The sequence below is a fragment of the Kogia breviceps genome, chromosome 12 (genome assembly GCF_026419965.1).
Source record: "Kogia breviceps isolate mKogBre1 chromosome 12, mKogBre1 haplotype 1, whole genome shotgun sequence".
In the NCBI taxonomy this organism is placed as follows: domain Eukaryota; kingdom Metazoa; phylum Chordata; class Mammalia; order Artiodactyla; family Physeteridae; genus Kogia; species Kogia breviceps.
In genome coordinates this window covers 13,723,012-13,737,526 of record NC_081321.1, presented here as the reverse complement: position 1 = coordinate 13,737,526, position 14,515 = coordinate 13,723,012, and the positions used below count along the sequence as shown (strand labels likewise).

At 33.3% G+C, this 14,515-nt stretch overlaps 1 protein-coding gene across 3 annotated transcripts in view; it reads right to left on the bottom strand.

The window, feature by feature from the left end:
* The window catches only part of PIK3C2G (phosphatidylinositol-4-phosphate 3-kinase catalytic subunit type 2 gamma), a 342,287-nt gene that overhangs the window by 46,737 nt on the left and 281,035 nt on the right, over positions 1 to 14,515 (bottom strand). For all 3 annotated transcript variants that reach the window (XM_059082718.1, XM_059082719.1, XM_059082720.2), the window contains one exon: positions 12,597 to 12,672. In XM_059082718.1, coding sequence (XP_058938701.1) covers positions 12,597 to 12,672 — 76 coding nt within the window. The remainder of the gene's footprint in view (positions 1 to 12,596; positions 12,673 to 14,515) is intronic.

Genomic DNA, 14,515 nt, shown 5'->3' with positions numbered 1-14,515 from the left:
GGGGGTAGCTGTCAGCACACCATGAGGAAAGATGTGATTTGCATCCATGTCAAATCCAGCTCTCCCACTAAAGTCACTGGGCACATATAGTATGTATAGGGATGTTCCCATATAGGAACACCCCTTCAAGACTGCAACAGGTAACTGTTTCATCTAAATTCATAGAGGCAGAGAATGTTAAGCAAATGAAAAGGCAAAGGAACTGCTCTCAATTGAAACAGCAAGAGAAAAGGGTTGAAGAAACAAATAATGAAACAGAAATAAACAATTTACTAGATAAAGAATTCAAAGCATTGGCAATAAAAATGTTAATTGAATTAGGGTAAAGAATGCATGTACACAGTGAAAATTTTAACAAGTAACCAGAAAATATTTTTTAAAAAATCAGAAATGAAGAATTCAATAGCTTAAATTAAAAAACACACTAGAAGGAATGAATAGCAAATAAAGTCATACAGAAGAAAGCATAAGTGATCAATGAAACCAAGACTTAGTTTTTTTTAAAAGATAAACAAAATTGATAAACATTTATCCAGGCTCACCAAGAAGGAAAGAGGGAGGATGCAAATAAACAAAATGAGAAATGAAAGGAGAGAAATAAGTCATATGCCAACTAACTGGATAACTTAGAAGAAATGGACAAATTTCTAGAAACATACAACCTGTCAAGACTGAATCAAGAAAAATAGACAATTTGAACAAACCAACCACTGCAGTGAAATTGAATTTGTAATTAAAAACCTCCCAGAAAACAAAAGTCCCAGATGGCTTCACAGGGGAATTCTACAAAACATATAAAGAACGACTACTACCTATCTTTCTCAAACTATTCCAAAAAAATTGAAGAGGACAGAAAACTCCCAAATTCATTCTATGAGGCCACCATTACCCTGATATGAAAACCAGACAAGGACACTACAATAAAAGAAAATTACAGGCCAATTTCTTTGATGACTGTGGATATAAAAATCAACAAAATACTAGGAAAGTGAATCCAACAATCTATAAAAAGGATGATACACCACGATCAAGTTGGATTTATTCCAGGGGTACAAAGATGGTTCAACATTCACAAATCAATCAATGTGATATACCACATTAACAAAAGGAAGGATAATAATCACATGAGCATCTTAATAGATGCAGAAAAAACATTTTATAAAATTCAACATCAATTCATGATAAAAACTTTCATCAAAGTGGGTAGAGAGGGAACATATCTCAACATAATAAATTCCATTTATGACAAACACACAAGTAACATCATACTCAATGGTGAAAAGCTGAAAACTTTTCTTCTAAAATCAGGAACAAGACACTCTCACCACTTCTATTTAACATAGCATTGGAAGCCCTAGACACAGCAATCAGACAAGAAAAAGAAATAAAAGACATCCAAATTGGAAGGGAAGTAGTACATCTGTCACTATTTGCAGATAATATGATACTTTATATAGAAAAACCCAAAGTCTACAGCCAAAAACTATTAGAATTAATAAATGAATCCAGCAAAGTTGCAGGATATAAGATTAATATACAGAAATCTGTTACTTTTCTATATAGTAAAAATGAACTATGAAAGTAAAAAAAAAAAAAAAAAATCCCATTTACAGTTGCATCAAAAAGAATGAAATGTCTAGGAATAAGGTTAACCAAGGAGGTGAAAGACCTATACTCTGAAAACTATAAAACACTGATGAAGGAAACTGAAGGTAATACAAAGAAGTGGAAAGATATCTCATGCTCTTGGATTGGAAGAATTAATACTGTTACAATGGCTGTACTATCCAAAGCAATCTAGAGATTTAATGCGATCCTTATTAAAACACCCATGACATTTTTCACAGCACTAGAACAAATAATCCTAAAATTCACATGGAACCACAACAGACCCTGAATTGCTAAAGCAATCTTGAGAAAAAAGAACAAAGCTGGAGGAATCATACTTCCTGACTTCAGACTATACTGCAAAACTACAGTAATGAAAACAGCATGGTACTGGCACAAAAACAGGCCAGGCACATAGATCAATGGAACAGAATAGAGAGCCTAGAAATAATCCATGCACCTGTGATCAATTAATCCATGACAAAGGAAGCAAGAATATACGATGGAGAAAAGACTTTCTTCAATAAGTGGTGCTGGGAAAACTGGACAGATACATGTTAAAGAATGAGATTAGAACATTTCCTCACACCATATACAAAAATAAACTCAAAATGGATTAAATACCTAAATGTAAGATGTGAAACAATAAGTCTCATAGAAGAGAACATAGGCAGAACACTCTTTGACATAAAGTGCAGTAATATTTTTTTGGATCTGTTTCCTAAGTCAAAAGAAATAAAATAAACAAACGGCACCTAATTAAACTTAAAAGCTTTTGCACAGCAAAGGAAACCATTGATGAATTAGACATTTTTCCAAAGAAGACACACAGATGGCAAACAGGCACATGAAAAGATGCTCAACATCATTAATCATTAGAGATATGAAAATTAAAACCACAATGAGATATCATCACCTCACACCTGAGAGAATGGCTATCATCAAAAGGTCTACAAATAATAAATGATGGCGAGGACATGGAGAAAAGGGAACCCTCATACACTGTCAGGGGAGCATAAATTGGTGCAGCCACTATGGCAAACTGTGGAGATTCATCAAAAAACTGAAAATGGAACTATCATATGATCCAGTATTCCACTCCTGGGTATATAACCAGAGAAAACAAAAACACTAATTCAAAAAGATACATGCACCCCAATGTTCTTGGCAGTAGTACGTGAGCCAACACATGGAAGCAACTCAATTATCCATCAACATATGAATGGATAAAGAAGATAAAGAAGATGTGGTATACACACACACACACACACACACACACACACACACACACACACAATGGAATACTACTCAGCCATAAAAAAGAATGAAATTCTGCCATTTGCAGCAACATGGATGGACATAGACAATATTATACTTAGTGAAATAAGTCAAATAAAGACAAATATTGTATGATACCACTCATATGTGGAGTCCAGAAAGTAAAACAAAAGAATGTATATAGCAAAACAGAAACAGACTTACAGATACAGAAAATAAACTAGTGGTTACCAGTGGGGAGGGGGAAAAGGGGAGGGGCAAGATAGGAGTATGGGATAAGAAATACAAACTATTATGTATAAAATAGAGAAGCAACAAAGATACGTTATATAGTTTAGGGACTTAAAGCCATTATCTTGTAATAACTTTTAATGGAGTATAATCTATAAAAATATTGAACCACTATGCTATACACATGAAACTAATATAATATTTTAAATCAACTGTACTTCAATAAAAAATACTTAAATCTGTTTGTAGTTTAAAATTTTATATTTCAAAATTAAATTGGAAATATCTGACATCTTTATGATTTTGGATCTTCCTACCCAAAGTATGCTATGTCTTTCCATTCATTCAAGGTATCTTTCAATAGTGTTTTAAAGTTTTCTTCATTTGGTATGGTACTTTTCCTATTAAATTTATTCCTAGGGTTTTTTTATTTTGTTTTGTTTTGTTTTTTGGGGGGGCTTTTTTGCGGCCATTGTAATGGGGATCTTTCTTCTATTATATATTCTAACTAGTTATTACATATATGTAACAATATTATATATATATATATATATGCAATAGATATCTATATATGAAGTTGGTGCCTGATACCTTTGTTGAATTTCATCATTTGTGATAGATTTTTAGTTGATTCTCATTTTTCTAGGTATGTGATCATATTACTGGCAAACAGTAATTAATTTTGTCTTCTCTTTGCCAAAGTTTATGCTTCTAATTTTTTTTTTATTTAAAATAGCTTAGTCAGTTCACAGATATTTATTGACCTATGGACAAGGCACTGTTCTAGGCCTTTGGAACATATTAGACAAAATCTCTCTCTTGGCAATTCTATAATATTGCAGGAGATATTAAAAAAGCAATAAACATAATAAATAAGTAGAATTTATAATATGCTGAATATGATTAATGATGAGAAAAAAACCACAACAGGATGAAGGCACTGGGAGCTTCCAGAATATGAGGCAGATTGCAGTTTTAGATGGGATGATCAGGGTACTTCTCATTGAGAAGGCAAATTTAGAGCAATGACCTTCAAAAGAGGGGATGGAGGAATCACATGTTGGCTAATACGTTCAGCACAATGTAATGTAATCATGATGCTCAAGGGCATAGTGCCTTATTTTATACTCTAGTGGAAATATTTTTCCACTATTTCTCTGCATTCCTGATGTAGGCTTTGGATAGCCAAGATAGATACATTTTCTCCTGTTAAGGCATTACCCATTTATTTTTATTTGAGTGTTTTATCAGGAAAGTTTATTGAAATTTATCAAAAGCCTTTTCAGTGTCCGTAATGATGACCATGCTATTTTCTCCTTAAATCTATTAATATGATAATGTGTATTACGTACTATGTGCATTACCAGCATTGAAATGTTCTGGCATTTATGGTCATGGTGAATTATATTCCTTTAGTGTGCTGATGGATTATTTTGGTTAATACTTTATTTAGAATTTTCCATTATATTCAGAAGACAGGTTAACCTGTGATTCGTTTTTGTGTTTTGTTGTTGTTGTTTTTTTTTTTTTTTTTTTTTTGCAATCCTTGTAATCATTGAAGCTACTGGCATAACTACTTTACTTGCTTCATAAAAGTAACACAGAAAATTTTCCTTACTTTTCTCTGTTCTGGAATTGTTTAAATAACAGTGGAATTATCTGCTTTTTAAAAGTTTGGAATAGTCCCTCTGGAAATCATTGGAACTTGGTACTGTTTTAAAGGTTGCTTTTTGAAACTTTTTCTATTTATTTTATCTAATTTGATCTTTTCTGGGGTAAATTGTGTTTTCCTAGAACACTACCTATTTCAGACATTTACAAATTTATTTTTGTAAAGTTGAACAAAGTCTCTTACTACTCTTCAATTTCATCTCTTTCTATGGTTACTTCTTGCTTCTTTTGTACTTTGTGTATTTGCATTTGCCTCCACTCTTTAAATTAGATTAGCTAGTGGTTTATTCATTTTATTGTTTACTTTTAACTTCCAGATTTATTTAATCTACTGTTTTCTGTGTTCTAAATCATAAATCTACTTTTATATTTATCCATGTTTTTCTTTTTGTCATCCTTTAGTTTGTTATGTGCCTCTTGTTCCAATTTCCCTCTGAGCATTGTTTTATCTCTCTCTCATGGTTTCTGAGATGTGGTATTTCATTATTGCCCTTCTTTGGAAATTCTGCAATTTTGATTTATAAGTCCTTTTGACCCAAGAGATGTTCAAGAGAGCTTAATTTTTTATATCTCAAAATTTAAGTATCTTTTAGCTTTCTGAATTTTTCCATTGATTTCTCACTGTATTGTCTCATGATTAGAGAATATGTCATACTATTTCTACTTTTGAGGATATATTGACAGTTCCTTTGTGACCTAATATATAATCTATTTTCATGATTGTTCCATGGGCACTTGAAAAGAAGATATATTCTCTATTTTTAGCATAAAGAGTTTGATACAAATTAACAAAATTTGCCTTATTAATTTTACTATTTAGTTTTTCTATGTGTCACTTATGTTTTTCTACTCAGTCTTTCATAAATTAAGAGAAGCAAATTAGAATATCCTATTGCTAGTTTGTTTTTGTGTGTTTCTCCTTGTCCCATAATTTGTTTTATACATGTTGCTGTCATGTTTGATATGCTGTCATAACTGCTTATATCTTTATTGAGAATTGTACTTGTTATAGTTAAGTTCCATTCCTGTTTAATTCAAGGCTTTTTGGATTAAATTCTGCCTTTTTTATATAAGACTGTGACTTCTGGTTTCCATGTCCTTGCATTGCCTAATATACCTATGCCTTTATTTTAATTTTCAATCTTTTAAAATCACTTTAAAGTGATTTCTTTTAAGTGTGTTTTTACATTAAATATAGAGTTACAGTTTTCACTTTCACTCCAATTGGAATTTTCTTAATAGATGAGTTAAGCCTATTTATACTTATTGATATAATAGATGTTTTCTCTTTGTTCTTATTGTTTTAAGTTATTAAAGAAATAGAACATTTTTGTTTTCATAGTTTTTAAAGAAAGTCTTTCACAAAGTAATTGTTTTTATTTTTTATGTACTTGTGATACTTAGGGAAGTTTTAATTTTTGTTCTAGTGGTTACTTTTATTTAATATTCTTTTCACAATATTTGTTTCCTAATAGAAACAAAGATAAAATTAGTGTGCATAATCTTTCTCATCTACTTTGATCTACCACCCAATTATTGATATATTCAATGTTGTGATCTTTCTCAGTGTTTCTCTAACACTAATATTACATATGCTAAGATTTTTTTATTGCTTGATTTGTTAGATTTTAAGTGATATCTTTTGACACTCAGCTATTAGACATGGGGTAATTAGAGAAAGTCCTCTAACTCTCATCATTTTTTCATCTTTTCCTTCTCACATCAGCCACAAGTAAAAATCTAAAATAATCTTCTAATTAGAAACATGAGATTATATGATATAGTATAGCAAAATGTATAGTTTAAAGCTTTCAATTGAAAATTTGAAAAAAAAATACAAGCATTTATTTCCAAGTAGTCCTAACCCTTCACCTCTTGTCCTTCCATATCATTAAAATTTAAATTGAAAACCTGGATAACATACTTCAACCTACAGATAATTGGTCTGGGCTTTGCTACAGCAAGTAGCTAGAACATTAACCAGAGAGATCCTGCCATGGAGACTGCATGGCTTCAAGCTCCCTTTTAAATTAACATCTCAAAGGAGAGGTAGTGATGTGAGGTAATGATTGAAAGCTCCTGTCTGCCATCATTTGTAATTATCAATGGAGTCTAAACAAGCTCATTAATTCATCCTCTTAACGCTGGCAACTGTTGTCTTTGATCATGTTCTACTCCATTACCTATGGTATTGGTTTTATATCTTGACAAATCAATCTTCTGTGTGTCAGAGTTGTGTACTGGTGGATAATTTTTATTTTTCTGGAGGTATTATTTGGCATGAGGGCCATATTAATTTGTGGGGAGTTTAAACAGTTTGTCATTAAAGGATATACAAGATAAAATCTATCAACTTTCTGGTTAGTGCCCTGGTTGGGTCTGGTGTCTGTAATATTTAATGCAGTAACTTATAGATTTTTTTTTCCAGGTGATACTTCAAGAGAATTCTAGTGGTTGGGAAGCATTGCGTTCCTTGTGCCAAGGCTTTTCCACATAAAATGGTGAGTGTGAGAGAAGTAGCATAAATTTGGGGGTTGATTTCTTCTGTCTTGTCCTTTCTATAAAAATGGCAAGCTACCTTGGCAGAGAATAACATACCTCCCATTATTGGTCTTTCTATCATCAGTTATTTGTTCAGTAAGTCTTTATGAGCATGTAGAGAAGGCCAGACACTGTGCTTATGCACTGGGGTTACAATGTCGAGCCATACAGACATGGATTTATGTGTTCATGGATTTTTAGCCTACAAAGAAGCACATAACATAGATATCATTGCAATACAAATTTTGAGGAAAAAACATTACAGGACTATATAGCAAAGGCAATTGAGATGAGATGTGAAGGATGCAAAAAATGATGGGAATGTTCTTGGATTGGAAGAATCAACATTGTGAAAATGACTATACTACCCAAAGCAATCTACAGATTCATTGCAATCCTCATCAAACTACCAATGGCATTCTTCACAGAACTAGAACAAAAAATTTCACAATTTGTGTGGAAACACAAAAGACCCTGAATAGGCAAAGCAATCTTGAGAAAGAAAAATGGAGCTGGAGGAATCAGGCTCCCTGACTTCAGACTATACTACAAAGCTGCAGTAATCAAGACAGTATGGTACTGGCACAAAAACAGAAATATAGATCAATGGAACAGGATAGAAAGCCCAGAGATAAACCCACACACATATGGTCACCTTATCTTTGATACAGGAGGCAAGAATATACAATGGAGAAAAGAAAGCCTCTTCAATAAGTGGTGGTGGGAAAACTGGACAGCTACATGTAAAAGAATGAAATTAGAACACTCTCTAACAATATACACAAAAATAAACTCAAAATGGATTAAAAACCTAAATGTAAGGCCAGACACTCTAAAACTCTTAGAGGAAAACATAGGCAGAACACTCTATGATATAAATCACAGCAAGATCTTTTTTGACCCACCTCCTAGAGAAATGGAAATAAAAACAAAAATAAACAAATGGGACCTAATGAAACTTAAAAGCTTTCGCACAGGAAAGGAAACCATAAACAAGACAAAAAGAAAACCCTCAGAATGGGAGAAAATATTTGGGAATGAAGCAACTGACAAAGGATTAATCTCCAAAATTTACAAGCAGCTCATGCAGCTCAATATCAAAAAAACGAACAACCCTATCCAAAAAAGGACAGAAGACCTAAACAGACATTTATCCAAAGAAGATATACAGATTGCCAACAAATACATGAAAGGATGTTCAACATCACTAATCATTAGAGAAATGTAAATCAAAACTACAATGAGGTATCACCTCACACCAGTCAGAATGACCATAATCAAAAGATCTACAAACAATAAATGCTGGAGAGGGTGTGGAGGAAAGGGAACACTCTTGCACTCTTGGTGAGAATGTAAATCAATACAGCCCCTATGGAGAACAGTTCGGAGGTTCCTTAAAAAACTAAAAATAGAACTACCATATGACCCAGCAATCCCACTATTGGGCATATACCCTGAGAAAACCATAATTCAAAAAGAGACATGTACCACAATGTTCATTGCAGCCCTATTTACAATAGCCAGGACATGGAAGCAACCTAAGTGTCCATCGACAGATGAATGGATAAAGAAGATGTGGCACATATATACAATGGAATATTACTCAGACACAAAAAGAAACAAAATTGAGTTATTTGTAATGAGGTGGATGGACCTAGAGACTGTCATACAGAGTGAAGTAAGTCAGAAAGAGAAAAACAAATACCACATGCTAAAACATATATATGTAATCTAGAAAAAAAAACCATAAATGGTTCTGAAGAACCTAGGGGCAGGACAAGAATAAAGATGCAGATGTAGAGAATGGACTTGAGGACACAGAGAAGGGGAAGGGTAAGCTGGGATGAAATGAAACGGTGGCATGGACATATATACACTATCAAATGTTAAGTAGATAGCTCGTGGGAAGCAGCCACATAGCACAGGGAGATCAGCCTGGTGCTTTGTGTCTACCTAGAGGGGTGGGATAGGGAGGGTGCGTGGGAGATGCAAGAGGGAGGAGGTATGGGGATATATGTACACGTATAGCTGATTCACTTTGTTATACAACAGAAACTAACACACCATTGTAAAGCAATTATACTCCAATAAAGATGTTAAAAAAAAAATGATGGGGAGGACTTCCCTGGTGGTGCAGTGCTTAAGAATCTGTCTGCCAGTGCAGGGGACACGGGTTCAAGCCCTGTTCCTGGAAGATCCCACATGCTGGGGAGCAACTAAGCCTGTGCGCCACAACTACTGAACCAGCACTCTAGAGCCCGCGAGCCACAGCTACTAAGCCTGCGTGTCACAACTACTAAAGTTCGCTCACCTAGAGCCCCTGCTCTGCAACAAGAGGAGCCACCGCAATGAGAAGCCCATGCACTACAACGAAGAGTAGCCCCTGCTTGCTGCAACTAGAGAAAGCCCATGCATAGCAACTAAGACCCAATGCAGCCAAAATATAAATAAATAAATAAATTTAAATAAAAAAACAAATATGTGACAAATAGCAAAAACTTCCTTATTAAAAAAAAATGATGGGGAAGGTGGAACAGGAGTCAAGTGATCTAGGCAGAGAAAATTGAATCTGTGAGGTACTGAGGATCTTGTCTTAGTTGAAGAATTGGAAAAAGACAGGAATCAAGATGGGGAAGGACCTGATATTAGACTGGAAAGGGAAATTGGTGGGTGCCAGATTCTGCTGAGATGCATCAGGAGGATTTTGGTTTTTTCCAAAGAGCTGGGCCAGCTACATAATTTGTGGGGCTCAGTGAAATAAAAATGTAAAATGAAAATTCAGAGCCCTTTTTACAGAAATTATTAAGAATTTCAGTACAGTGACAGTAGGATTGTTCTAAGCACTGTGCTTTGTGTGACTGCATAGGTTACAAGCCCATGATGTTGCCCCTGCCTAAAGGCAATGAGAAGCCAAGGAAAAGTGTTAAGTAGAGGAGAGAAGTGATTGGCTGGCACTTGAAAAAGATAAATTCTTCTGTTGTTCTACCGAGGCACATTTAGTTAGTGAGTAAAGGCAAAGGAATATTAATATCTCCCAGATGCAGGACTATAAATGATTTCTAATATGATCTTTATAAGTCATGTGCCTAGATACATAGGTATCCAGAATCCATTCTCAATTCATTAGTTGCGTTAGTAAAATGGTAAAGTCTGGGATTTTTGCTTAAGGTCATCCTATTTAAACCATTATTTTAATATACTTGAATAATTTTATCCTCTAGTCATTTAACAACATAAGCTCAAAGTTTCAACTAGTTGACAAGAATTATGCTTAAAATAATATTGTGCTTCTTGTTTAGAATCAACTGATATTCTGTGACAAAAGTATTAACATTAAGAATTCAGAAGTATGAGAGAGGAAATAATTTAAAGAATACAAGAAGGAACAACTTCCTGCAAATCCTTGTTTGTTGTAATGATTTGCATATCCTGATTAGAAGGTGTGTTCTGTTGTTTTAAGATAACAAGCTGTATTTCATAGGCAGCCTGTATTTAAAAATATTGAGAATCAAATCTTTTGCTCATTACCACTGATGAAACAAATCCTGAGTATTGTATGATGTAGTAAGATATAAGCAAACCAGAAAAAAAAGAATTCTCAAGCAACCATTTTAGTTTTTACAATAAGAATCCTAATTTTTTTTGTGTGTATGTATTTTAAAACACCTTATAATAATCACCAAATTTAAAAACTTGATAGTGATCCACAGTTTACTTTTTGAAACACAGAGAAAGAATTTTCTTTAAGGCCTTTAATGACAAAATAGAGGCCAATCAAGTAGCTTTTTCTTAAAGTTTGACATCTCTAGAAATTGGCAACTTTATTATTATTGGTTTTTTTCATCTGTTTAATGCAAGTTTATAAATATTGATTGTGAAAATCTCCCCAGCTAATACTATTTTTTAAAAGGTATTTGTTGTATAATTTGTAAATTATGACAATAAAAATATTTTATATTGTGGGCATCATTCTTCTTTAGATACATGCTATAAAATGTAAGAAGCTACCTTACTTAATATTGTTTATGGTTTGGCTATATAAAGCATCTTAGAGAGTAACGTTACATGAGTAAAATGTGGGGAATAAAAGTGGTACAATTCTCATATATTAAATTAGGATTTGTTAGTATAGAGCAATGCATAGTGGGGAAGTGAGTCCTTGATTTAAAGTTACTCTCAGTCTAACAGGAGAAACAAGGCAGACACAAAAATAAATATGTAACAATCAACAGTCACACTATAAGACCTGATCTGGCTGTACAGAACTGTACACCTGAGGGTTAAATATCTAGGATGTCAGATACAGGCAGAGGTAATGAGCAGATGGGCCTAATCTTAAAGTCAGAGAATCAGAAGGTGGATGTGGATAAAACTCAGACTGGGAGCTGTAAAGGAAAGGGGGGTAAGCCCTAGCAAATTATGGGTTTGCAAATCTTATGTGAGATAAAAACCAGTATCAGTATTAGATGGCCACTGGCAATGGAATTATATTACAAATGCTTAAGATTGATAGGACATTCTAATATTTTAACAGCTGAGATTCTCTTGGCTTCACATAGGAGAAAACTAGAGATAACTTAAGCAAAAATGGAGATGAACAAACGGGTAAAGACCCATCCCCAAGCATGGAATTAAACCTAGGCCTCTCAAAAAAATAAATAATATTTTAAATTGTCAAAAAAAAAAGATTGATAGGACATTCAAAAAGAGTCTCTGCCAATCTAGGTGAGATGATAGAAAAATTAATTAGAATTAACATACATTTGGCAGAGAATAAGGTGGATAATTGTGTTGGTCTAGTTTGGGATCCTGGTAATAAAAGAAGACTTCATGAGGGAGGTGGAATAATTATTGAGCTTTAAAAGATAAGAGTGAAACTGCTAGATAACCCATGATCATTATTATTGCCTAATATTTATTTTTGTTGCTTCCAAATATGTTGAGTAAACTGTAAGACTTACCTGCAGGGGAAAACAGGACTTCTGCCTCTGAAATGCAATTCCATCTCAATGTACAATTAATTGAAATGAGGTAATAGTGTGATACCGTGTACTTATTATAATTGGGCAAATATATCTGGGTTTAATTTAACTTGATAGACATATTCTAAGGAGTTAAAAAGCTTTTAAAGTGGTTGGAAAAGACTCTTAAGAACTTATTCTTAAAAAGAGATCTTAATTTGAAAAATAAAAAATTATAGTTATGATTTTTTGTACAATTATATTGAAACAATAATTGTACATAGAAATAATGATAAAATTACTTGCCTAGGTCCACAGGTGATGATTCTTCCATTGTTTGTTCTACAGGCTCAGAGAGGAAAAAACTAAGTACACAATCACTCTGAAAAATAAGGCAAAATAAAATATTTTTTCATATCTTACATTTATTTATTGTTCCTGTTCCCTAGTATTTGAAAACATTGACCCTAATATATAATGTTTATAGATACCTGTTTTATTTATAGATATATCTATATTTACAGATTCCATAAGTAGAAAAAAATATACTGGGAAGTTTATTAAGTCAATGCTATACTTTTACGCCAAGTTAAACTTAACTTTCATGAGATTAGATATCTGGTTATATTTCTTTAAGAGGCTCAGGTGTGCTCTGCTTTTAGAGCTCACCATAATGTTTATATTCTTGAACTTTACAATTATGCATGAATCTCACACCTCCTTTTTCTAGAAAATGTGTACCACTGGACAAAGCTTTTGAAGAAAAATTACTCTCAGTAGGACACAGGTACTCAGTGAAAACCTATTACTCCTCAAGGTTCAATTCTAGAAATGCTCACTAATTACTGACTACACCAATGCCATACAGGAATGTTAGGGGATATTTAGAAACAGAAAGATGCAAAAGGTGACCCCTTTCTTTAGAACACAATCTAGGGGAGGAAACAGATTGTGTTGAATGCTTTAACAGAAATTCTAGTTCTGTTTAATTTTAGAACAAAGAAGTGAGCGTGCTTCTCTTTTAAACTGAGATTGTCACAAACTGACATTTAACCTGGGCTCCAAATAAATGGGCTAACAGGTGAATCAAAATAACTTTTCCTTAGTGACACTGACACATATTTTGTTTTAAGCCATTATATGACCAAAGCAGCCCTTTATATTATTATCTGAAGGGCATCACTAAATAATTATTTCTTTTGACTATCATAAGTTGATGCCATAGTACCTGCAAAGCTGCCTGACATTCTACCCAGTTAGCCTTCATTCTGTGCAATGGCTCTTTAAAACCATCTTCTCAAACTTTAAAACTTCCACCTTCTCAAACTTTAAAGTTGGTGTGCTGCATGGTCTCATATTCAGACCTCTTCTCTTTTATATTTACATTTTCACCCTAAGTAACATCCAGTCTCATGGCAATGAAATCCAATTATTAATTGAAACTCCAATATTTATATTTCCAGCCTCTCTTTTCCCCTCAACTTAGGATATTCAACTTTCCACTTGACATCTCTACTTAGAAGTCTCACAGGCAACTCAAACTTAATATATTTTGATCCAAGCTCCTGAAAACCCTCATTCCGCACTGCTCTTACTACAGTTTTCTCCATCCATCACAGCAAACATTCAACCAATGCAAGCTTGTATGGCCATAAAGGTGGGTTGGTGACCTGCACTTATCCTGATTATCAGTTCCTGTGCCCTAACAGTTGTTAAATATTTGGAACATACCTCCTATGTAAAACATTATATATTTGGTGAATAAATTAATACATGGTTAGTATTTGTCTTAAGGACTCTGAAGTTATTGGACTTTGATATCAATGATCCATGTAAACACAATAGGTTATATTAAACACTCTATGAGGTTATATATATAATTTTTTTTGCTAGAGTAGATGTTTATCTAACTAATGTGTTCTTAAGTTAGAAATTCAGTCAATAAAGAGCAAACTTGAAAGCCAAGTGAGCAATTTTAAATCAAAATCCACATCAGCTTATATTTAAAATTCAGAGCTCACATTAATATTTTGTTTACCAATTATATTATTAAGTAATTGGTAATTTAAAATCATTGATTTCTGAGACAGTTGATCAATTCAAAGTTGCTCAAAACCTAAGTGTTTTTCCAGTATCCTATGAACATATTCTTATTCTCAAAGACTACAGAGAGTTAAAGTCCTTGCAAAGGTCAGAAGTGATGTAATATAACACTGAGATCAATT